This window comes from Semicossyphus pulcher, unplaced genomic scaffold (assembly GCF_022749685.1).
Source record: "Semicossyphus pulcher isolate SPU_LCO1_2020_fin unplaced genomic scaffold, fSemPul1.0.p SCAF_24, whole genome shotgun sequence".
In the NCBI taxonomy this organism is placed as follows: Eukaryota; Metazoa; Chordata; class Actinopteri; order Labriformes; family Labridae; genus Semicossyphus; species Semicossyphus pulcher.
The window spans coordinates 9,078,505-9,102,512 of NW_027211698.1; the positions used below are offsets into that span (position 1 = coordinate 9,078,505).

Sequence of the window (24,008 nt, forward strand, 5' to 3'; positions counted from 1 at the left end):
ACATATTTCATTTTCATTTGCATTTTTAGGGACGCTTAGATGATGCTTTTTATCCAAGAACAATTGACCCTTTGCTAAGCCCCTCCCTTGAACGGCTACTGTCCAATCCTAGGTTAGCAACCATAACTAGGCGCGGGAGGCCTGTCAAGCTTGCCTTTAGGAGATCCAGTGTATGGATCGAGCCCACGATATGCGCTTTAAACAAAATGAAAAAGTGGGATAATTTAGTTTGGCTAGCAATGGGCTAAAACATATCAGGTAATGAAAGTTATAGGGAGTCATACTTAAACATTAGCTTAAAATAAAATGGCTTACCCTGCAGTGCAAGAGCATTATAATGTCTTTATATGATTGTCCTTAACATGAATTGTCAAGATGTGGGGTGCCTGACGCTCGCATTGGGTACTGTCGTCCTTTCTGTCTGCTTCTCTCTGATATTCGGGAACTATTTTTCCATAAGTTTGCTATTATTTCCCTTGGAACATCTCTCACTGTTAGACTTCGGAACGCTGGTGCAAGCTCGACAGGCATAGCGACAGTAACCAAGGGGGGCGGGACTTAGCGAAGGGTCACTTAGTAAGACTGTAGGATTAGTCTAAGTGGATACATACCTGAGTGTAAATTGTAGAAACAAGGTGAGTTGAGACTTTGAACAGGGTTTTTCCTCCGTCCACCCATTTGATTTCGGAGCCAGAGTGCTGCAACGGAAAGCAGGTAACGATTACTGCAACATTCAACTGCATACATTTGTAAATAACTCTTTTGTGCATCGTATGCATCGTAAACATATTTGACATCGTTCCTACTTCTATTTTATGCCATATATTTCTCGATGCTTTTTCTATCAGAGCAACTGTAGCGCCCAAATTCCCCCCAGGGATTAATAAAGTATTTGTGATTCTGATTCTGAAATGCAAACACATAGAAAACATTAAATATTTAACAAATCAGAGGCACTTTCTTCTGAATATAAGAGGGAAAGCTGTCTAGCGACATGGCTGCAGCGTACTACAAAAATAGAGCCGCTGACTTGATCGGCTCAATGTTTGCATTTACATTTTAAATCAGCCATTAGGTCCCAAAGCGCAACTTTTGAAAACATACTTCAGCTATAATTAAATTTACACTAAACCCATTAGCCTTGCACCGCTAACCAAACACTGGGGGGGTCTTAAATGTGAGACGCAATCGATTGTTTTAGTGGATTGGATTTTTAATGCTGATCAGATTTCACTGGCATTTGATGTAAAAGCCGCAACAAGGTTCTAATCCAATAAAAAATAATAAGATCCACAAATTGCATCTGATCGGGAGAAATCCCTTCTCTAAAATTGGAGGGAAACACTTCTCATATACTCCTAGAAAGGGTCCACAACCCTCTCATGACTCTTGAATGCTAATAATAATCCTCAGTGCTCACCTTGGTGACACCGTCCTGGGAGCTGAGGTACCCTGCAGGCTGATTTGCGGCGACAGGAAGCTGCTGTTCATTCATGATAACTCTGCCATCCCTGAGCAGAGGCAGCCAGGCTGAACCCACTGTGGATACAGAGCAGGAGAGGTGCAGTCACATGTTAGTGATAGTGGTAATACTGGGGCTACAGGGCAGCATCTTAAGAGCTAAGATCACACTGTGTAAAGTATGCATGTATCAAACTGCTTTTTCCCCACTTTGTTTGTTTCTAATGCTTAAAATATCTGCCGGTTGTTTCCCTCCGATCAGGGAAGACTGAGAGCGCCAGCCTACCCGGAGTCTCCACCAGGTCTTTCTTCTTGCTGTTGCTGTCACAGCTAACGTGATAGAAGGTGAACAGAAGGTGATGCTTTTCATGCAGCTGAGTTGGCAGCTCTATCTTTATCTGAAGGAGAGAGAAAAAACACAGGATACCGGGGTTTGGTTCGGTGGTACAGAGGGAGCTTTGTTCAGGAGGAAAACGCCTGTGGAGTGTTCCCGCTGAGGATTCGATGAAGATTTGAAATGCTCTCAAACAACATGAGAGGAGGTGAGAGGTAGCGATCAAAAATACATAACTTTTTGACATTGAGCATATGTCATTGCCCTTACATACTCCTGATTATGAGTTACATAAGCATGAAAGTACCTCGTCATAGAACTCAGGGTTCTGCTGGTGGTGCAGGACGGCTGCGTATGCCTGTTTAGAGAACAGAGGGCCTCCTGGTCGACCGTAGATGCACTGCAGTGAATTCAAAAGAAGGGTATAATCAAACATAAGTGCATGCTTTTATACACAGTCAGCACAACCTGGTTTCATCTATGTGTGTAAAAGTTGTTGATTTAGGTCAAGAATGATGTCAGGACCATCAAGTGCAAAGACCAAGGAGTCCAAAGACAAGATCCTAGTCCAGACCATAGACTGTATAAAAAGATGGACGACATGACAGCTCCCTAAAAGTGAAGCCAAACCCTCTCTATCGCCCCCTGCTGACTGGCTGCAGTATAGCTCATAAAGCCCGCCTCCTCCATGTTAACAGATGGGACATGAGTCAAACTATAAAATCAAAATACACATTTTTCTCAAACATGGTTTCTCATTATAGTTAGTTCTTATCATGCTGATTTACGTCCAAGTGTTCATTGTTTCAGTTTAGTTTTAATTAGTTATTCGATGCTGTAAAAATGATGATTGACAGCTCTGTTGACAAATACAGCTCCTACAGCTGATCTGTTCTGGATTAGCAGAGTAGAGGAGGAACGACGAGAGGAGACGTAACTAAAACAATCACTACAGTCAGTGAAGTTTCCATATCTGTGAACGTCTGCTTCAAACCAACAGAAGAAGCTGTTCTGCTGTTAAACACGCCGGCGTGCAGGAAGTGTGTGTTTTCTCTACTGCACAGCTCCGGCTCCAAACGACGTCACCAGAGCAAGATGGCAGCGCCCATCACGGGGGGTATTTTGGCTTTAATTTCGTACAATGAGAGCAGATGGAGACACGTCGTTCATCTATATATACAGTCATTGGTCTCAGCTGCATTGGTTTTGTATAGAAAACAGGCGCAAAAAAGACGTTAGTGGACACAGGCCATAAATCTGATTACATTTGAAAGCAAAATGCTCAAGTGTGCCTTGACCTGCAGAGAGCACATTTATCAGTCAACAGTCAGAAGAGTGAAGAGAGAAGTCAGAACTTTTGACTAGTAACTAATGACTTCATATCATTCAGTGAATGTGCTGTGCGCACTGCCAAACGCACCTTCTTCTCATGCTGGTGCGTTGTAATTGGGTGCCCAATTGATTCAAAGAATAACAGCTGATGGGATGACTTGTGTCACACATGTTTGATACATGTCGAGTCTCGTCCTGAGCACTAATTCTGTTTGTTTGTTTCCTGTTCTATTTTGCGATTACTCACCTCTCCTCTGGTTTCAGATCCTGTCCTTGTGTTTCCTGCCTCTGCGATCACCTGACCCTTCCCCGATTGTTTCCTGCTGTGTCTCGTTAGCCCTGCCCTCCTTGTGTGTTTCCCCTTCCTAGTTGCCAGTTCGACTTCGTACCTCCGTGTCAATCGTTCCGGCATTATTCCCTCATGTCTACCTGATCCTCGCCCGTTTTGTTTGCCTGGTCTGACTGACTGTACCAAACCTTGCCTGATTAAAAGGCCGAGCTTTTGAGATTTTGAGTCGTGCATTTGAGTCCTTTTCCCCTGTGTTCTCCAGTTGTTACGATACAAACATGTTACTAGTGTAAAAGTAGATTCTCTGAAGGCAATACGCAAAGAGCTAACCTCTTTAGCATTCCTGATTTGTAAACATACCTTTAGTGGCAGGGCGTCATCCTCATCGGAGTCCTTGAATTCAATGCAAACTGCAATATTCCTCGCCTGAAGAGGGAAGACAAAAGTTACAAACAGGCTGATAATAAAAACAAGAACAAGAACAAACCAATTCCTGCCAATTTATCTTCTGTGCCTCTCTGTGTCCATTACAGATCCCCATTCTTTCCAATAAAGAGAGGGAGGATATTCCAGGCTAAGAATTGGCTGCTCTCGTTCACAACAAAAGAGGGCGGATGGGTGACGAGAAAGCTGGTTTCCTATAAAGAGCCGACCTAGTGAAAATAACAGTATTAATGTATTAATCAGAAGCTGCTGCTCCGCGTAATGATAATTCTATCCAGCTCTGCTGCTTGGCTGAGCGAGCCCGAGGCGGCTGCCAGTTGTCTTTGAGGCTCAACAGGAACACAGAATGATGAAGGGGAGAGAATGCTCGCCAAACAAAAGCATCACTCTGCGTGTTTGGGATGATTTTATGTTACATAAAAGATAAAATACTGCTCAAGCACATCACGTAACCACGAAGGGAAAAGCTTAGATTTTAAGGTATAATCCCTGATTTCCTCTTCTTAAAGGGATTGTTACGTCAACGGCAATTTATAGTTTGTTTACCTTTGCAAAGGATTTCTGTCCGTCGTATTTCAGGTGCTTCGGGTACACGTAGAGGTGGTTTTTATAGATGGTGAACGGTTGGGAGCACTTAGCGATGCAGGGGACGAACTCCTCCACCTCCAGAAGAGCGCTGCCGGGCCCGTTGCCTTCAAAGTTGCGCACAGGGATGTAGGAGGAAGTGACGCAGTCTGCACGCAGGAAACGAGAGGTTAAAGTCTGGTGATTGTAAACAGACGCTTTAAAGTGAATTTGTAACTATAAAGAGGGTTTACTGGTTACATCCGGGGCCACACTGTCGATTGTAACATCTAGGTTTCCTAACAGCACGGGGAGTTTGGCCATTTTCTCCGGCCTGTTGGGAAAAAAGATGAGGGATTTAAAAAAAATCAATCAAAAGCAGTTTGAGTGGTGCGCTGAAGAGAGAGCGAGAGGGGAAGAAGCGTACTTTCTGAAGTCGGTAAGCAGTTTGAACATGTCCTCATCTGACAGCTTGCTGCTGTCCTGTCTGTAGAGAGCAGAGAAGCGAGTGCTTTTGTCCAAAGTTCCTGACGCGTCTTTGAACACAGGCCTGCAGAGACGGAGAAAAAAAGACAGAAATCATTGCGACTGCTGGAGAAGGAGCACATTTCAGTTCTACGCTGGTGGTTTAAAGATTTGCGCCTCCCAGCAGGCTCTCTTTTGACAGCTACACTCAGTTCACATGCAGGATCCTAAATCTGAATAAGTATGTGGTGTCGTTGCAAAAGAGAATAGGTCCCCTTGATTTGTAGAAGCTAGTTTTAAGGAAATGCAAGAATGCATGTTGCTAACTTTGTCAATATTTAATGAGAGCATCAGACAATACAGAAAGTACGACCTATATTCGCTGTACACAAATAGGTTTGTTCCTCTGCATACCACAGCAGGATGAGGTTGTTTTCCTGCAGAGTCAGATGTACTAACAGAGAGTTTCTTCAGCTTAATACAAAGACCGCAGCACCGAGCTGGGTCTATGTTTGGAGGAGTACTCACACAAATAAGCCGACTCACTCAAAGAGGTTGATGAAAAGTCTAAGTTTCAGAATACACAGTACTTTCTTGACTACAGGTGACTCCAGGAGGTTGTTGGTCCTCGGCATTGTCTATTTACTCTTTGGTTCATTAAACAAATGAGAAACACCAGTTAATTAGTTTAAAGGGGTGGGGGTGTTATGCTAATTTCAAGCTTCATATTTCACTCTGTGATACCTGTGGAGTAGCTTAGCATAATTTAGAGTTAAAAAAACTCCTCATGTTTCTCACACTGGTGCTCTGTGCAGGCCCTCGTACAGCCTCTGCCTGAAATGACTCTGTCCCTTTAAGAGACCCCATCCCTACAAGCCCGCTTTCCTCTGACTGGCCAGCTCTCTGTGACGTCACAAAGTGCAGCGTTTTAAAAAAAATTGTGTGAAACCTGGCAGCCTGCAGACTGAGCTCAGAAGCCTGGGATTACTACGACATACTTTTACCTACAGATTTGAAATTTCACCCATGCTTAGTACGGACATCCAACATTATAACATTATATATATGTCTTAAAATGTAAAACTGCATAATATCCCCCCCCTTTAAGAGTTATATTTATAAAACCACTGAAACGACTCAGTCAGCTCTGTCCCTTTAAGAAACCCCGCCCCTACACGCCCGCTTTCTTCTGACTGGCCATCTCTCCGAAGCCTGCTGAGGTGCAGAACTCAGTGTTTGAGGCACGCCTCCTACCCTGTGGCCATGTTACAGTATTGTTGGCAACACTTAACTTGGTCTGCTGCTCTTGTCCTTTGGAAAAGTAAACAGTGACGAAGAAACACTTTATCCAAGACATTCTTAACCAGCTTGACGAGCAGAGCCCACTTTGTGACATCACAAATTGGAGCGTCTGGAGAAGTATGTCTGAAACCTGGCGTTCACAGCAGCCTGCAGACTGAGACTGTTTTAGCAGGGGATTACTCCAACATACTTTTACCTCCAGATTTGAAACTTCACCCACATTTAGTCTGGACATCCAGCATTGTTACATTATATATATGTCTTGAAATATGAAACAGCATGATACCCCCTCTTTAAAGGTGTTGTTAAGCTGTTTTTGTTAACTTGGGAGAGAGCCAGGCTAGCCGCTTCCCCCTGCTTCCACTCTTTAAGCTAAGAGAAGCTAGCAGGACGCTGGTGCTTGGAAACATGAGTGCTATTGATTTTCTCATCTAACTCTCTGCAGCAGAGCAAATATAAGCAATTTCTCAAATGTCACACTTTTCCTTTTAATCGAGATCTCGAGCCGTCTCTCAGATGAAGAAAAACATGACGGTTTTCACACCTTGCAGCCCAAGCGAATGGCATCCTGTACTGTCCCAGTCGGCTGCAGGCTGTCTTAGCGTTCTTCAGCACCTTTTGAGCCATCTGCAGGTGCGCAAGAAAACAGGCGATTGATTTGACTAGTTATAAATGAGCGGAAAGACGAACATTAGAGCTTAATTTTAATACCTTTGTGGAGTCTGAGCTCTTCATGTAGGGTTCAGTGCAGTGCGTGATCCCGCCCTGCAGCACCTTCTCAATCCTGGCCACGAGGAAGATCTCAGGATGAGGGCACGTGACTGAGAACACACCCTGTTTAGGGTACTGGAGAGCCCCCTCTGGGAGTCCGCTGGCCTGCCTGTGGACAGCCAGAGGACCATCGCTGCTGCCATTGATGCGCAACTCCTGCCCGCCGCTCGACCCTGACGTCATTTGTCGGACCAAAGGGTGGTTGAGATCCACGTGGAAGTCGGCTGAGATCTTCCTACTGTTCTGGACGTCGAAGAGGGACAGGACCACGTAGAACGGCTCGACCTTTTGAGGGAAGAGGAGAAGAGGGGAAATATTTTGGGACGGAAGTTGAACAGGAAAACGAGAGGGAAGAGGGCATACTTCCTAATGCACTTCTCACTTTCCAGCAAGTCAAAATGTACTATTGATGTAATCCATCTTCCCATTCACTTTTTCCACCATGCGCTTCCATTACACGAACCCATCTGTGTGTGTGCGTGTGTGTAAGCTAATAGCTGTGGTCTGCAGAGCGCAGAAGCTGCCCTCTCTCCCGCAGATGACAGAGACCTCGAAGAGTGACGGCAGGAAACCAGCCTCAGACTGGTGCGACTAACGCGCGGTGGGAGGCCCGGGGGCGGTTGCCACGGTAACGTCAATTCCCCTGCGCCAGCAACACCAGTTTTGACAGGGGGCCCCCGCCAAGTGGGCCATCTGAACTGTGTGTGATCTTCTTAACCGATTTAAAGCTCGCCCTCGATTGCGAAAAGTGGAGCCTTTGAGGGAGAATGTGCCTTCTGTGTAAACTGTGATCGGAACAGACGCCGCAGCTTGTAATAAACACCCTTGGAACGTACATTAGTTGTCGGTCCCTCTTCGTTCTCCGCAACGCAGCCCTGCAGGTTGAACGACAGGTCGTGACAGCTGACGAGGACTCGTTTCCCGAACTTCTCCTCGAACTGCCGCGCGTCCGGCTCGATGCCAGAGAAGTCCAGTTTCTGTGGAGAAGAGGGGATTGTGAAATTGATTGAATGTTAGTGAGAATTTAAACAGAAGGTGCAGAACTTTGAAGGCGGGTTAAAACTCTGTCACCTGTGTGTCTGGGTCCAAGGTGAAGAGCTTCAGGCGAGCTTCACTCCTCATTTTGGACTCGATGTCTCTGGCAGTCTGTTCAACACAAAACAAAAACATATATTTAAACAGATTATTATATGTAAAGGTATTGAATGGACTAAAAGTTAGAGGAGGAATGAACATCAGGAAATCCAAGGACAGTGTGTCCTCATCATCACCTCTTATTATCATGTCTTGATAAAACATTTCCAAAGGATAATTATAAAATGATTGACTGCTGCACAGCCAAACAATGTGGCAAGTCTCACATCTTGCTTCATCAACATAATGAACATGACAATCCTTTTGTGTCTCATCAGGACAGTGTTTTTCTACCCTTAAAGCTGTACTAACCTATTTTATGTCTGAACTATTAAGACATCCAGAAGATACGTAGCAACATTAGCATTTGCATAGAGTCTTAAGTTCAACAGATATAAATAATCCCATTATTGACTAACTTTAAAGCTCCTGTGAGGAACTTTCGGTTTGTGTTGATTTTGGCGCCCCCTGTGGACAAAGCCGTACCTCTTCTCTCTCTCAGTTTCAGGCATTAAAAATAACTACATAGAAATAATCAATCTTGTCGCTGATGGTCTGGTTTGCTTTTATAGCTCATAAAGAGTCTGTTTCATAACCACTGAAAAACTCCTCACAGGAGCTTTAAACTCTGTTTTGGTTATTCATATTCAACGTTGCTCAGAAGTGAGTAATCATGTTTGTCTGCTGTTTGGTGCTGTAATATAGTATGCAGTAGGTTTGTTAGAGCCTTCCACAGTTAACAGCTACAGGCTGCTGCTGGAAAAAAACTAATGAAAGTGGTGGGAGTGAAACAAAACATAAAAGTTGCAAGTCATGAAATCAGAACAAAGAGCTGAAAGACACTAAAGCAGGGGTGTCCAACAGGTCTGGAGTTAAGTAGCTCGCCAAGAGGTTCAAAAAATCTGACGACAATAAATGCACCTTGAAAGCATCTTCCCACTTCAATTCAATCAAACACACAGATGTCCCGCCCCCTATACAAAATAATAAGACAGGCCGATCAGCTGTCAATAAAAAACTGTGATGCTCCTGGCAAGTTTGTCAGAGTCTGAACCAAACCAATCACAGCAATGTTGCAGCAACCTCTGTCGACAGGTCGGGTCAGTTATGCTGTAGTACAGTTGAGCTAAAGTGAGGAGTTAGGTGCTATTAGCCTGTTTAGCTAGATCTATGATGGACGACGAAGGTGGCCACGGCAAGAAAAGCAGAAAACACGCCATCTCCTAACCATATATTAAATACTTAAGTTAACCTTTTCAACTCCATATCTATTGTGTTTAGCTAGCTTACTATTTTAACCATTAATTCATCCTGCTATGAATGTGAAGGACAAGTGTGTGCGCCTCATCTGTGGTACCAACGTTCGAGTCGACAAAAGGATCAACATGGGGCGCCACCAGCGATTACAGCGATGTAATGCAAGTAGCTCTTGGCCCCTAGCTCTCAGATGAGGAATGGTTGCACTAAAGCATCCCATAGAGCTGAGAGGAAATGCAGAATAGATTGTGTTTATATGCATCTACAGACAAAGTCATTCGATCCATGTGAGATGTAAAGATATTGATAAGTGCAGCTTTATGTCTTTAATATGATGATTTGGTAAATACAGTGTTAAGTGTTTGTTTCCAGACTGCCACGTTCCACTGCTGGCCTCCTTTCCAACACCAGCGCTGGCCTCGTCTGGCCTCTACATTTGGGGACCATGCACACTCTACCAGATGTTTGCTTGGTTAGCACCAACGGGGAAATGCTGGAACCTGGTTGCAGGAAATACAGCTGCTTAATGATTCCACTTAAAGCAAAGCTCCACTTACATTTCAGACTACTTCCAAGTGAGGTAATGTGGCACCTTCAGGCATCTACAGCACCTCTACGCCCTGCGGACTAATCCACATGTTGTGGCTTTTTATGTGGTCAAGCAGAGGTGCTTAGAACCAGTTAAATGTGTTGCTTTAAATGGAAGAAACAGGCTACCTGAAAGCCGTCTTGAAAACTTCCGATGGAGAGGTCTGTTTTCCCGAAGTCCTCATCTGTTGGAGAGATCAGCATGAGGTCTGTTAGCTGATGCAGTTATACAAAGATAGAATGATGTGTTAGTCCCTGCCTCGCTATGATGTGCAATGGAGGATTACATAAGGAGATATGTTAATAATAAAGTTGTTTATCGAGCATGAGTGGTTTCATAGGGAAACATCTGAGAGATCAATTATTTAATGGGGTACAAGCGAATTGCCTGCAGGTGAGACGCTGTAACACTGTGAGGCAGCGAATGAATACATGTAGAAATAATCGAGCTGCCAACATGCGCGTAAACGCACCGTCGTGCAGGTCTCCGTTCCGCTTCTCCTGCATGGCCTGTTCGAAGCTGCTGTGGAGAATCTTGTTGAGGGTGCCGATCCACTCGTCCATCTCCGTGTCGCTGTCTGCAGCCAGCAGGAAGGTGCTCTTGTCCTGCATCTTCAGCTCGAAGGCGAAGCGGCGCACTTTGCTGTTCTGCAATTACACAAAAAGCATCGAATCAGACTTACCCCTAAAATGTTCTCAAATCTTTTCCAAAGGTGCTTTACCTGAACAACCCCCATGCACGAGTCGAGGAAGATGGTTCCTTTGGGGTCCTTGGAGGTGTTCTCGTCCTTGTAGAAGTTGAGGTTGTAGGATCCGTCTCCCAGCTGGGCCAGATGAAAGTACCTCCTCTTGAAGGACTAGGGGATGAAAATACACAAAGTTTACATCCCAAGTGGCCTCTTTCTTTCTAAAAATACCTCAATGGAGGAGATGGAGCGTGGGATAACTCAAGGGTGAGATGAAAATGTAGACAAGTATAGGCTACATACAGTACAAGCAGACATAATACTAAGCTAAAAACACCACCTATATTATAAGAAGAGGTTTTTGTACCCACCCTCATAGTAACACTGATTGCACTGTTCATGTTGCCTTTGTACAGCCAGCCATGTTTAGATACTCCCCCCTTCTGAGATCCGAGGGAGGCTGTGTCCTGCAGGAGGAGGTGCAACAACACACATTATCACATGTATTGTACCATCAAAACAAACATACAGTATAAGTCTCCCTCTTTATTGAACACACTGATCTTTAAAATCTGCTCACTGCCCTCAAGACCAGTGGGAGGACAGAGACCCATTGACTGTCCGGTCAGACCGGAGAAGAATGCTCTTAATTAGGATCAACATTTACATCCACGCCGCACTTCTCTAATCTCAGGAGATTTCAGCCATGACGGTGCGTCAATTAAAGGTCACCGGCCTTTGGTTAAATCGATGCCTGAAGCGAGGTAATTATTGGGAGGAGATGTGCCTTTAAAATGCTACAAATGTCATGAAGATGTCAGCTATTCTCGGGAAACAGCAAAGGCCTGGAAGATTAAACAACACTTTCAAAGGTTGGTTTAAATTAAGCGAGTGAAATTAAATAAATGATACATATTAAGCAATGAGTTAAATGTTTGTGCTCTGTTGCACCGACTTGTAATCAGGTTTGTTTGAACGGGGTTTTGCGAGGCCTGGAGAAAGGTTGAATTGGCTTACAGAGTCATGGTTATTAACTCTTCAAAGGTTTTCTGAATCGCCTGTTCTGATTCTCAAATGAGTCGAAGTGAATATTGAAAAGACTTTGGGACAAAGAGGAGAGAAACTTTGTGATTGGTGGGCTTACCTCATCTTTTTCCACGTCTTCATCCACCTCAAACAGGTGAGGTGCCAGTTTCTCGGGTCTCAACACTTTACTGAAAGTACAGAGAAAAGTTCATTTAGAGCAGTTCAACCTCAATCTGTTTATTTAAAGAGAAAATCATGTTTGCTAAGTATGGGGTGAGTTAGACAATTAGCTTAGCTTAGCACGAAGTCTCTGCTCCAGGTCAAATATTATTTTAAATGTTTATCCATCATTTTAGCTAGCTACTATCTAAACAATTTCACAATTAATGTTTGCTCAGTATTTCAAGTATTTATTGATTATTTTAGCTAGTTAGCCTTAACAGTTTTCTATAATTTTAGCTAGCTTGCTGATATAACTATTTATCCAATAATTTTAGGTAACGATTTCAACTGTTTATCCATTGTGTTTAGCTAGCTTACTATTTTAACCATCAATTCAGAAGCTAACCTTTTCAACTCCCTATCCACTGTGTTTAGCTAGCTTACTATTTTAACCATATATCAATACTTAAGCTAACTTCTTAAGTCTAGCAAATGTTTTTAGCTAGCTACATGTAACTATTTTAACCATCTATCAATCGTCAAGCTAACTTTTTCAACTCCCTATCCACTGTGTTTAGCTAGCATACTATTTTAACCATCAATTCATAAGCTAACCTTTTCAACTCCCTATCCATTGTGTTTAGCTAGCTTACTATTTTAACCATATATCAATTGTTAAGCTAACTTTTTCAACTCTCCATCCATTGTTTAGCTAGCTTACTATTTTAACCACATATCAATACTTTAGCTAACTTTTTCAACTTCTTACCCATTGCGTTTAGCTTGCTAACTATTTCATAATTCATCCAATACTTTACCTCGCAATTTCAACTGTTTATCAGTTATCTTTAGCTAGCTTAACCATACATCCGATACTGAAGCTAACTATGTCAACCTTTTATCCAACACAACTTGTGAGCAAAGTATTTATCACAATTTCAACAATATATCTGTTTGTTCAGGAATGTATTTCAACTTCTCCGTTACTTTTTGTCAACTATTCGAACTCTTAACTCCTAAATTACAGCTAACAGTTTCCCTGTGTGGTGGCTAACACATTAAAGCTGTTTCTTTGATTAGATTGGAATTTCTATTGCTTTCTCATAATTGTGCTTCTCAACAATCTTTCCATATACACCTTGGTAACTGTTGAAACCTCTTGGGTAAGCCAGACAAAAAAGGGTTTAAACCTAGTTTTAAACAACAGAGCCTGCCACCTGAATATAAAGTAGGAGCTTATTCCCAAGGAGAGGAGCTCGCTGAACAAAGGCTCTACCTCTGAAAGATGAAGGAGCAGGAATCCATTTAAAGCCTCGTCAGACACAAGGAGGATTCTGAAACGATTCTGGCTTGTATTGGTAGCCAATGTAAATATATTACTGCAGGTGTAATAAGATCAAACGTCTTAGATCTAGTCAGGTCTCTGGCAGGTATGTTTTGGACCAAATGGAGACCCCATGTTTAGGTCATTGAAAGGCCAGAAAAAAGTGCAGTGAAATAATATTATAGAACTTAAGAAAGGCAAGAGAAACTTCTTCCCTGTGTAGCTTAAGCAAATACACAACGGGACTCAGTAATGCTTCTAGTTTTACAGGAAGTAGCTCAAATACTCCTGCTGCCTCTCTAAGTGCAGCTCAAATCCCAGACGGACCGTTTGCCCTTTGACCTTCACAAGACCCAGATTGCTCTGGGGAACTACTACCATAAACAGAGTCAAGGCCAAGGTCGGGGCTTGTCCAGCTTTCACTCTACAATGTTTTAAACATGACACACAACATCTGTAAAGCACATTCCTGTCCTGGTTCGACCAAAGGTGCTTCAGGCCTTGTGGGATTTCCCTTAAGCTTAAATGATATCAATCAGCAGCAGTCCCAGAATAGCTTTGCTTATCCTTGGTAGAGAAACATCGGAAGCCTCTATTGTTGTTGTGGAAGAGCTCGGGGCCTCCGAGGGGCTATTGTCCGTCTTTCTAGAGATCTGGCTAAAACATTCACTTGGCTGTAAACAAAAGGGCAGTGTCACTAAACACAGCACGATGAAAACATCCCTTGGAGGGATTTAGCAGCGGATAAAGCCGACTATGAGCTGTACAGCCGATGCATTCATGGGTATGAAGCTACATACAAAATACATACATAATTGTCAACAGCTGGATGGCACATTATATAGCAATAGCACTCACTTTGGGAGCTGGCGGAAGTCTCCAGAATACTCCTCGTACTTGTAATTGACCACATGCCAGTCAGACTTGTAGGATTTGATGCACTGCAGAGACAGAGAATGAAGAGGGGGTGAGACGTGTGCTTACATGCATGGGCCAGACACGCACATGGGTACGTTTGATTTACCTCCATTTTTTTAAGTAAGGAATGGAGTTGGAAGGCAGATCTTAAGGGTTGAAGGAGCTTTAGCAGACGCAACATGGCAATCAATGAAAATGCATTCAATCCAACTGAATTAGCAAGACAAATATTTATCGTACGACATTCCAGGCAGTGGAATAACGGTATCTTTGTGTCTGAATGGACAGGATTCATGTTACAAGTTGAGGTTGTGCAACATGTATTTATTATTTTCCTCATTGTCATAAAACAAGCTGCCGTTGAAGCTACCAACGGTTCCCAGAAGTTTGTTTTCCAGGCATTTTGTTGGTCATATATTCTGGCTTGCTTTGTAATATTCCATGACGTGTTCACCAATTCCGCGAATGCATAAAATACCCATGTGGACTGAGGCGAAGGGTCACTAAAAGGCAGAAAAATAAATTCATAACAGGAACATCCATCTGCATGGGGGCTGCACAGCTGCTCCAGATGTAGTTATGATGTAATTCCTGGCTGCAGCCATGGGGGACTATCCCCTATCAGGCTCTACAGGGCCGCACCCCGACCAAACCCAGCGCTCAGCTCCCCTGAAACAACATGACGTGAACATAAAGTGAACTGTGGATTCCATCTGCGGCTGATCCTCTGTATTGTCAGGAAACATGTGAGGGCGGAGATCACAAACGGAGGTTCATTTCAAGGGTAAGAGCAACATTTTTGACATGCTCCCTATCGGATTTCTCCGCTAGCCTTCTCTAAAAGCTAACCATGCACCATAAACAAATCAGAATAAGTCCTTCGCTGGATTCCTGTCTTAACTTATTGGCGGCAGGATCTTAGAGTCAGTTGTAGTATCTGGACAGAGGTGAAGCACCTGTTTTTTGAGGAAAGGAGATAAAACATGGCGGTGCGCCAAACACAAGGATAGCGCCGGGCTTCAGTCACGACAGAGACGTTGAGGCTTTAGCCAAGATCGAAGGATAAAGACGGGACAAAGCAGGCTAACGCCCAGGTATGTGTTAGTTTTACCTCTTGGACAAACAGCGACTGAGCTTCTTTCTCAGCAGTCTCCGGCACGGTGGAGAACAGAGTCCGGCCCTGGCGCCTCAGGGTGGAGATCTGAGGAGAGAAAGTCAAAGCAGGCATGAGAAACAGACTGGCATGAGAGATCCATCCTGCTGCTGTTTACACCCAACAGGGCAAACTCACTCCCATAGTGAAAACATGCGCCGCTCCGGGTGTGTGTTCAGTGTTGGTTTCATCGCTCCTTGTGATTATATGAAATTTTATTAATCCCCACAGGGCAGTTCTCTTTGTACTCTCCTTCAAAGGAAGGTCAAAGATCAATGTAAGCTGCAGACTCCTGCTGGTGGGGTGCTCAAGGACACTTTAGTGGAAGGATGCTACTTGCTATGCCTCTCTGATTCCCTCCCATTCATCCAGATGGTTATATCATATGAGATTGTTAGCGCTTGTTAGCTTACATTTAAAGGAAGAGTTTGACACTAAGGGTAATTTGCATGTAACTGCTGCTAAGAGTTTGATTGAGAACACTTTCACATATGGACGCTAAATATTAAGCTAGATCCAGGGGAATATTATCCTAGCTTAGCATAAAGCCTAGCCTAGCTCTGTCCTTAGCATAAAGCCTAGCCTAGCTCTGTCTTTCTTTAAACCAATCGAGTGTTTTCTGACATCATCTTTTACAGGATTTTTTCAATTTTGAAGAGACAGGTTTGGTTTGAATGTCACTACTTTGAACATTAGCCTTGTCGCTATTAGATGCTAGTATTTCTAAGATACTGATATATCATTCTTTAAAACAAAGTGCTAAATCTAAAGTAGAAAGTAGAGAAGAAAGGAGATGCTACTTAAAAGAAAAAGACGTTGTTATGCAGTCTGTATTATTCCAGCCCTAATTCATCCCCCTGCATGTCCTATTAGACGGATACAGCCACAGAGAGACGAGTGAGGATCCATAGCCGAGGAGCAAAAGGCACCCTGGGGCGTCAAGACGGTCGAGCTGCCTGGCCTTCAAAGCTTTTGGACGCTGCCACCACCATTGCTCCCACTTAGTGCTCTGCTTTTCTACTCAACCCACAAAGATGCGTAGGAAACAGTGGCACAGTGACCTAGTTTTGTCATATATCTGCGATTCACACACTGGAGAGCACACACAGCTATCGAACCTCTGCCCTCATTTGTCCAGTTCGCTCTTGCAAAAGCTATCAAAGACGTGTCAGTGGCCAACGCTGAGCTCAGTTTATTCAGTCCTGTATAATCTGGTATAAAAATCAGTGGTATAAGTGATGTTTAAATAGTTGTGGTGGGGATTATGTGGGTCATTCAGATGCTACAATGCTTATGCTAAGCTTCATAGTAGCATGAAAAGATCAGAAAAAAGTTTCAGAAATTACTCTTATTTGTTTTTTTATCGCAAGATAGATTTTAACAATGATGCTACTCTCATGTCTGTCTGATGACTATGAAGCTACAGCTAGGTGGTGGTTAGCTTAGCTTAGTAGGAAAACTGGAAGCACTCAAAAACAGCTAGCTTGACTTGACTTAGAAAATAAACTATAACAACCCCAATTTACATCTAATTTAATCTGTGATTTTACCATTAGAAAGTGCTTATTTGCTATTTTTACGCTAAACATGAGGCTAGCACCTGGAACATAGCTAAGGTTAGCATATAGCCTTGAATCAGGTGGTATCAGCTAGTCGGCTCTCTTTTATCTCTTTAATCTGTATAAAATCAAAATAGCAAAACACATAGGACTATTAGAGGCGAGTCATGGGGCGGTTAGCTTAGCAGGAAAACTAGAAGCATGCAAAAACAGCTAGCTTGTCTCCATCCAAAGTAAAGAAATATAACAAGCCATGAAAGTTGCTATTTTTACACTAAACATTAAGCTAAAACCTGGAAAATCCTAGCTAAGGTGAGCATATAGTCTGGAAGCAGGTGGTATCAGCTAGTCAGGCAATAAAACTCACACACATAGACCTATTAGAAGAGATGTATTGTGTGTTGTGTGCTTTAGAAATGCTGATAAATATTTTCTACCTATAGGCAAAGCAAGGCTAGATGTTTCCCACTGCTTTAGCCTTTAGGCTAACCTAAGCTAGTCAACTCCCTCTCGCTCCATGATTAGTGTATATATAAGAGAGTGGTATCAATCTTCTTAGTGAAGCAGTAAAGAGAATATTACTCAAAAAGTCAGACAATAAAAATAAGCGTGTTAGCAGAATGAGATAAAACTTCAAGGCCGAGGTTAGCCTGTGTTTGGTGATCCTACAAACTCAACTCATACTGCAATATAACGCAGTATGAAACTTAATGGAAAGTAAGGTCAATCTGTCAATCTGCACTATTGCCAACTCACTGAAAACTATTCAACACATGCCGCCTGTCTGTTTCAGCCACTCAAGAGAGACTCCGACCAAAGCACACCGCTGTCAGTCAACTGTTAGCGAGAACTGCTGGCTGCCAATTAACAGCATTCCTTCACAGTCATTAAACCGGGGGCTTTGATGGCTTCCACTGGGCCAGGGGAGCGTGTTTCCACAGGCCGCGGAAAGGGTAATGCCAGGCAGGAATTAAACACCCTAGCATGGAGATATATCTGGGCAGAGAGGCTGAAGGCGGGAGAAGAGAGGTCGTATTTTATCTTTGAAAGATGAAAGTTATCTATGCATATGTATGATAACGTGTGCAGGGTTAAAATATTCATAACATCTGTTCTGAATTAATTATTTTGGGCATATTATTAATCAAATTTAGGATCTCTAAAAGTGTTGTAAAAGTGTATGTAGAGGATATTAATTAATAACCCACTTCACCTTCTTTTACTTCCTAAAGCTCTCTCTTGCACACCCAGTTACGGTACGTGTGTCTGTGTGTGTGTCCGTGTAGCACGTGCTCATGCTAGACCCATATGTCTGGCTGGCTCCCCCCTTCGCCTCGCCGCGCCCAGTGATGTGAAACATATGGTAGGTTAGACAGATGGACGGACTGGGTCGGAGCAGACACACACACACATACTCACTCACACTCACAGTCCTGGGCAGTTACTAATGGCTGTGCTCGGCAGACCTTCTCGTAATGAAAACCACTCATCATGTACTGATTGTGAAATAGTTTGGAGGCAGACTTCACGTAAAAAGATTTCCCACCAAACGCTCTGTTATTGCTGCGAGCATCAATTCACAAGTATCTAATTTCTCCCGTTTTACTGCCTTGATTTGATTGTTGTTCTGTTATCACCATGGCAACATAATGATAATTGAAGATAATTTGAATGTGGTCGAAAATATTTTAACTTTCCTAATACAGCTGGTCATTGTAGTTTTTAGCGAACGTTATTAAAACAGGAGAAAGTATTACGTTCGTTTAGGGACTATTTTAAGCGGTGGACTGATACACATTTGATGCTCCAGCGAGTAAATGCCAAAGTGTGCTGGTTTATGTGGGACAGAGGCCAAATAAACCACAGTGCGGTTGTCCTTAGTAATGAAGAATATAAATAATAATAGTTTTTGGACAATAATGGAGCTCTATGGCACAGAGGAAGAAGATTTATCAGGCTTTACTACTTGGTGGGATACATCCATTGTTGGCTTTGCTCCGCACATGGCATTTATTGAAAATAAGAAAAATATTAAATATGAGCAGCCTTATCCTTGAAAGATTCACAAGACTGGAGGAATGACAAACATTCACGCATGCCTCTATTCTCTCCAAAAGCTGAGGAGTGGCCCCCGCTGAGGTCCATCCCAGCGCTGCGGTGACGCAATGTTGACATAGTGTTTGAGCTCCTTTGAAGACAAGCAGGAGACGTATGTAGGGTGTAAATATTTATGAGACAGTGAGCCAGCGATTACACACTGCTGACAATATTAGTGGGGTTCTTTGACTTAAGTAAAAACCTAGGGTACTCGTTCCACCAGTGGAGTTTCCATTCAGGTAAAAGTGAGAGCCGATGTAAAGCGAGGCAGCTGTTGAGGCTTCAATACTTTGTTTTTGTCATTTAAGAGGAATCTGTTTTTGTTAGTTAAACAGGAAAGAAGCTCTTAATACTTAGAAAAATGGCTGTTTTAGGCGGTAGTGTTGACTGATGGAATTGAGCTTTAAGTGCTTTACATAATAGCAGGAAGCTTCCAGCCATTCTCAAATGGCCTGCTCTTTACAAGTGGATAACATAGTAATGCTAGCTGTAGAGTCTGGCTGCGTCTCAATTCAGGGGCTGCATCCTTCGAAGGACGCACGCGACGAAGGATTTCCTGATTGCGTCACCAGCTGCTCCCGCCCTTGTCCTTGTGTCACAAAGCGCCACTCCTGTCGCCTAGCAACAGGTAGCTCGCTGGCTGGCTAACTAGCTAACCTAACTAACGTACATAACTTAACCTTTTTTTTAACAAGTGAATTCAAAGTTTCAAGGCCTCTTGTTTTTTTTTACATTTGAATCAGTAGCAGTTTGATTGAGCTGAAACTGAGTGTCCGGCATCTTGGTTGAATTGGCATCTTGGGATACTTTGGGCCATGACGGATGCACCCAATGGATCCTTTGAGGTTTGGGAAAAGGACGCATTTGTAAACCGCATCTGAAGGTGCCCTCGAAATGGGCCTTGAATTACATCCTTCGAAGGATGCAGCCCCTGAATTGGGACACTTCTGTAGCTCTTCTTACTACTAGCATCTTTAGCTAACTGTTTTGGTTTTGACAACCACAACTTTTAGGGGCAATGGTTTAGCCCACAAGTTTTAAGTTTTTACTCCCCGCTCCAGTAACCACTGTATAACAGCCCAAAAACACATATTAGACTGAAGATAGCAACCAGCTGGAGCATATAACATGTTATATAACATTTTTCAGGAGGTGGTGGAGACCAAAACCGAGCTAAATATTGGCCACAACTTAAAACATTGTCGCCAACTAAACTGCAAAGACTGTCACAGGGCTTAATAGAGAACTCTCTCCACGTCTTACCTGGAAGTCGTCCGTGGGGAACTGCAGCATGTCCCGCAGAACATCACTGATGATCTGGGTCTTCCTCTGTATGATCACATTCTCGTAGTCCAGGGGCTCGATGACCTTTGGCTTCACCTGAAGGAGAAGATCACAGCAGTGGATCAACAACCTGTAGCTTCTTGGTGGACTTAAGGATATCAATGTATGGGCTGTTGGATGCGTTACAGAGGGGCATCTTTTTCTGCACAACAAGTTGCTATTGTCTTTTTTCCCAGCAGCAGATACAGGGATGAATGTGGGTTAACAGAAGAGGAGACGCTTGATGAGAGAAGCGAGGGATGGAAGAGCGAGAGTCTGTGTGTGCCATTGTACCATTCAGTGTCTCATGAGCTCACGTTCAAAACCAGAACTAGATAATAGCGGTTGCTGCAGCTCTTCAAATCTGTTTCTCTGAGACTTTCCAGGACTGTACCCACCGCAGGAGGACAGGTTTCTTCATTCCACAGTAAATCTTACGCTGCATTATAACAGAGAGGGCTTTGTTAGCATGGCTTCTTGGCAGTAGGTAAGATAGTCCAGCCTGGTTCATGATCTAGCGCAGATTAAACTCCCCCGGGCGCTGCAGACGTCCGCTCGTACATTCCACAGAAGAGACCCGAGAGACTCCTCCAGCGTGTCCGTCCTCAACCAGCCTGACTGCGATATTAGAGCTACACATGTGACACACATATGGAAGTAAACAATGCTTTGATCTATTTAAAGATGACAATATGTTCTGTGTAAATTAAAAGCACGGACTTCCAAACAAATTAATACCTGTTGACTTTTAAACAAACAAAATTTCAGAAAAGGAAACCGTGCAAAAAGTTGTGAGTCAAACTTAAGAAAGAAGAGAGAGATGATCCTCTCCTCTTTTCAATTTCCTCTGCTTCAAAGCACAAAATAAAGGCCAGATTTATGAATAAAAATGAGGGCGCTGATGTCGCATTGCTTTGTGGATGTCTTCAAATTGCTGGTTCTGTCTGACCAGCGGTTTATAACTCCAAGATGTTCAGTTTACAATCATGTAAAACACAGAAAAGCTGAAAATCAGAACAAATGAGAGGCTCAAAGTTACATGCTAACATCTGTATGCTAACATGCTAACCAAGATGATTCTATTTTCTTTTTTAATTAGTTTTTTTAGGCCTTTAATGCCTTTATCTAAGGAGAGAGGACAGTGTATAGTGTTGGAAACGGGATGAGAGAGTGGGGATGACACACGGCAAAGGGCCGAGGGTGGGAGTCGAACCCGGGGCTGCCACATCGAGGACTGTGACCTCTGTACATGGGACGGGAGATTGGATGGGCGCCCCAATTGTAGCTTTTTAAAGCAAAGAAAGGAATCTGTATGCTAACATGCTAACCAAGACAGTTATAAGGTTCCTATATTTGGCAGCAATAATGTCTACTACTCCTTTAGTTTAGCATGTTAGCATGCTAACAATTGCTTATCTGGGGTCGGGTCCCGGTGGCAGCAGGCTAAGCAAGTTAGCCCAGGTGTTCCTCTCCCGAGCTACATTTTCAAGCACCTCCTGGGGGATCCAGAGGAGTTCCCAGCGCCAGGTGGGATATATAATCCCTCCAGCGGGTTCTGGGTCTACCCCGGTGTCTCTGGGATGTGCCCGGAAAACCTCCACAGAGAGCTGCCCAGGAGGCATCCTAATTAGACGCCCGAACCACCTCAACTGGCTTCTTTCGATGCGAAGGAGTAGCGGTACTATGAGCTCCCTCCAGATGTCTGAGCTCCTTACCTTATCTCTAAGGATAAGCACAGACACCGTGCGGAGGAAACACATTTCGGCCACTTGTATCCGTGAGCTCATGACCACACGTGAAGGTTGGAACGTAGATTGACCGGTAAATTGAGAGGCCCAAGGGTTACCCCCTGGAGCAAGACCTGGCTGAAGGGTGGCCGGGATTTTGCCCATGAGGCCTGGCCGGGTTCACCCCGAAAAACAGCATGGAGCCGCTGCCCTGTGGGCTTACCACCTGCTAGGATAGGCATGGGGGTCGGGTGCAACGCAGCGGGGACCTAGTGGTGCTGATCCTTGGCAGCGTAGACTAAGGACATGGAGCGAGGAGCATCACTTCATTTCTAGTCAGATGGATTCATCTTCTTGCAATGCAGGGCATCCATCCAAAAGTTGTCTGGACTGTAACAGGAGTGTGTTTAAATGCAGAGGTGCTTGTACTGCAGCCTCTAGACAAAATATTACAAAAGTTTATCAGTCATCTCTCTAATTTATAAATTATTATAGCCTCCCGGACCTGGTGTGTCTGCTAGGCGTGGCTGCGGTCCAGATGATTTGGATTAGCCTCTTGGTCCAGGTCCAATAAACACAGAACAAACTCCGGCCAATTAAACAGTCGTCTGACCATAGATTTACATTTCGATTCGTCCAACCCTCCTTTCCCCCCTGGTGACGTAACCAAAATAAATATCCCTGCATATCTCCCAACCCCTTTGGATGTAAAAGATCATCTGATAAGCAGTAAATCGTCGGGCCTGGATCATTTCCATGCGGACTGAAGATAACAGCAAGCAGCTGTGAACTGTGACTCGTCTGTAATTATCGCATGAATACATTAGAGAGGCGGAGGATAAGTTAAAAAGCTAAAGACGATATCTGCTCTGTGAGGTCAAATCATGTCAGTTAGTAATACTCTTACCTAACTGCTCAACTACCATTTTTAATCTTGATTCGCTGATAAAAAATAATCCAAACTTAGGGAAATTTTGCTGCAAAAATGGCTGAATAAAAAGTACAGTATAGCTTTGTACAGTGTCCTGGTGTGCGTCTTTACCCCTGCAGCCAACTTGTCAAACTCCCTCGCTGTGATGCGCAGAAACGGTTAATGAACAAAGGAAGCCACAAGTGCTCCAATTTCCTAAAAAAAGATCAACATTCAACCCCCCGGAGAGGTGTACCCTGAAGCTGCTATTTCCCATTTCCGCCTCTGCCTTTTAAAAGATCTTCAAAGCTGCTCTTGAAAGGAAATCTGAGTGATAAAAAAAAAACTTGCTTAAACAATCCGATCACTTCCTTTAAGCGAGAGCTAAATCTTTAAAGAAGTTTGATGTAAAAGACGGCAGAGTACGCACACTCACCGCTGCCACCTGTGACACAGCCTCCCCCTCTGCCTCAATCTCAGCCAGGCTCTTGTACTGCTGAGGGGACTCTATCACCATCTCCCGTTTGGGGGGTTTTCCAGCCCGGCCCTGCATGGTGCTCAATCCTGCCTGTGTGTAGCCTCCGGTCAGGTGAAGAGACTCACCGCGCGCGCACTGCCATGGCATAAAGTTGCCTGCAGTGTGTGAAAGCTGAGAGAGCTTTGCCGACGTCCGCTGAGATTCCCTCTGTACTCAATCACAATGGCCCAGCCTCCCTCTCTCCCTCTCTCCCGCTCTGTCTCTCATCAGGAGGGTCGGGCCCCTCCCACCCTTACAGCTGTGCAGCTGTGGGAGTGTGTGCATTTACGCGTGTGTGTTTGTATGTACAGTATGGGATTTTAGTGAGGAGGAGGAGGAGGGGAGGAGGAAGCAACCACTCCCCTTTTGAAAAAGAGGCCCAGAGATTATGTCGTCATGTGCCGGCTCCACCTGCCTAATGTTGGCTTGTGTTAAAATTAAAAGTGTCAGAAAAGGTAAAGGAAAAGAAGAGCTCAATGGGGGGAAAGTTCTGGAACAATCTGGATTAAAGCCCACAGATTACAGGGAAAGACGTTATACTTTTAAACAGCAGGTATAAGGGAAGAGTACATACAGAAATCCAACAGGCTTCCTTTAAACAACCCAAGAAATGTGTGCGGCAATTTCCCTCAGCAAAAAACCTGGCGCCTACATTACCCAAGGTA

The 24,008-nt window shown here is 43.8% G+C and overlaps 1 protein-coding gene across 1 annotated transcript in view; it reads right to left on the reverse strand.

Moving 5' to 3' along the window:
• dock9b (dedicator of cytokinesis 9b) overlaps window positions 1-23,379 on the reverse strand; it is a 41,610-nt gene extending 18,231 nt beyond the window's left edge. The window contains exons 1-21 of the mRNA XM_069675449.1: window positions 23,263-23,379; window positions 20,130-20,246; window positions 15,169-15,258; window positions 13,998-14,080; window positions 11,772-11,841; window positions 10,999-11,094; window positions 10,664-10,798; window positions 10,415-10,589; window positions 10,071-10,126; window positions 8,034-8,108; window positions 7,799-7,939; window positions 6,903-7,247; window positions 6,736-6,818; window positions 4,852-4,974; window positions 4,679-4,758; window positions 4,407-4,594; window positions 3,777-3,842; window positions 2,103-2,195; window positions 1,748-1,859; window positions 1,421-1,539; window positions 612-698 (exon numbers count right to left, since the gene is read on the reverse strand). Of these exons, the coding sequence (XP_069531550.1) occupies window positions 612-698; window positions 1,421-1,539; window positions 1,748-1,859; window positions 2,103-2,195; window positions 3,777-3,842; window positions 4,407-4,594; window positions 4,679-4,758; window positions 4,852-4,974; window positions 6,736-6,818; window positions 6,903-7,247; window positions 7,799-7,939; window positions 8,034-8,108; window positions 10,071-10,126; window positions 10,415-10,589; window positions 10,664-10,798; window positions 10,999-11,094; window positions 11,772-11,841; window positions 13,998-14,080; window positions 15,169-15,258; window positions 20,130-20,246; window positions 23,263-23,379 (2,451 nt within the window). The remainder of the gene's footprint in view (window positions 1-611; window positions 699-1,420; window positions 1,540-1,747; window positions 1,860-2,102; window positions 2,196-3,776; window positions 3,843-4,406; window positions 4,595-4,678; window positions 4,759-4,851; window positions 4,975-6,735; window positions 6,819-6,902; window positions 7,248-7,798; window positions 7,940-8,033; window positions 8,109-10,070; window positions 10,127-10,414; window positions 10,590-10,663; window positions 10,799-10,998; window positions 11,095-11,771; window positions 11,842-13,997; window positions 14,081-15,168; window positions 15,259-20,129; window positions 20,247-23,262) is intronic.
• Window positions 23,380-24,008: the final 629 nt, after the last annotated feature.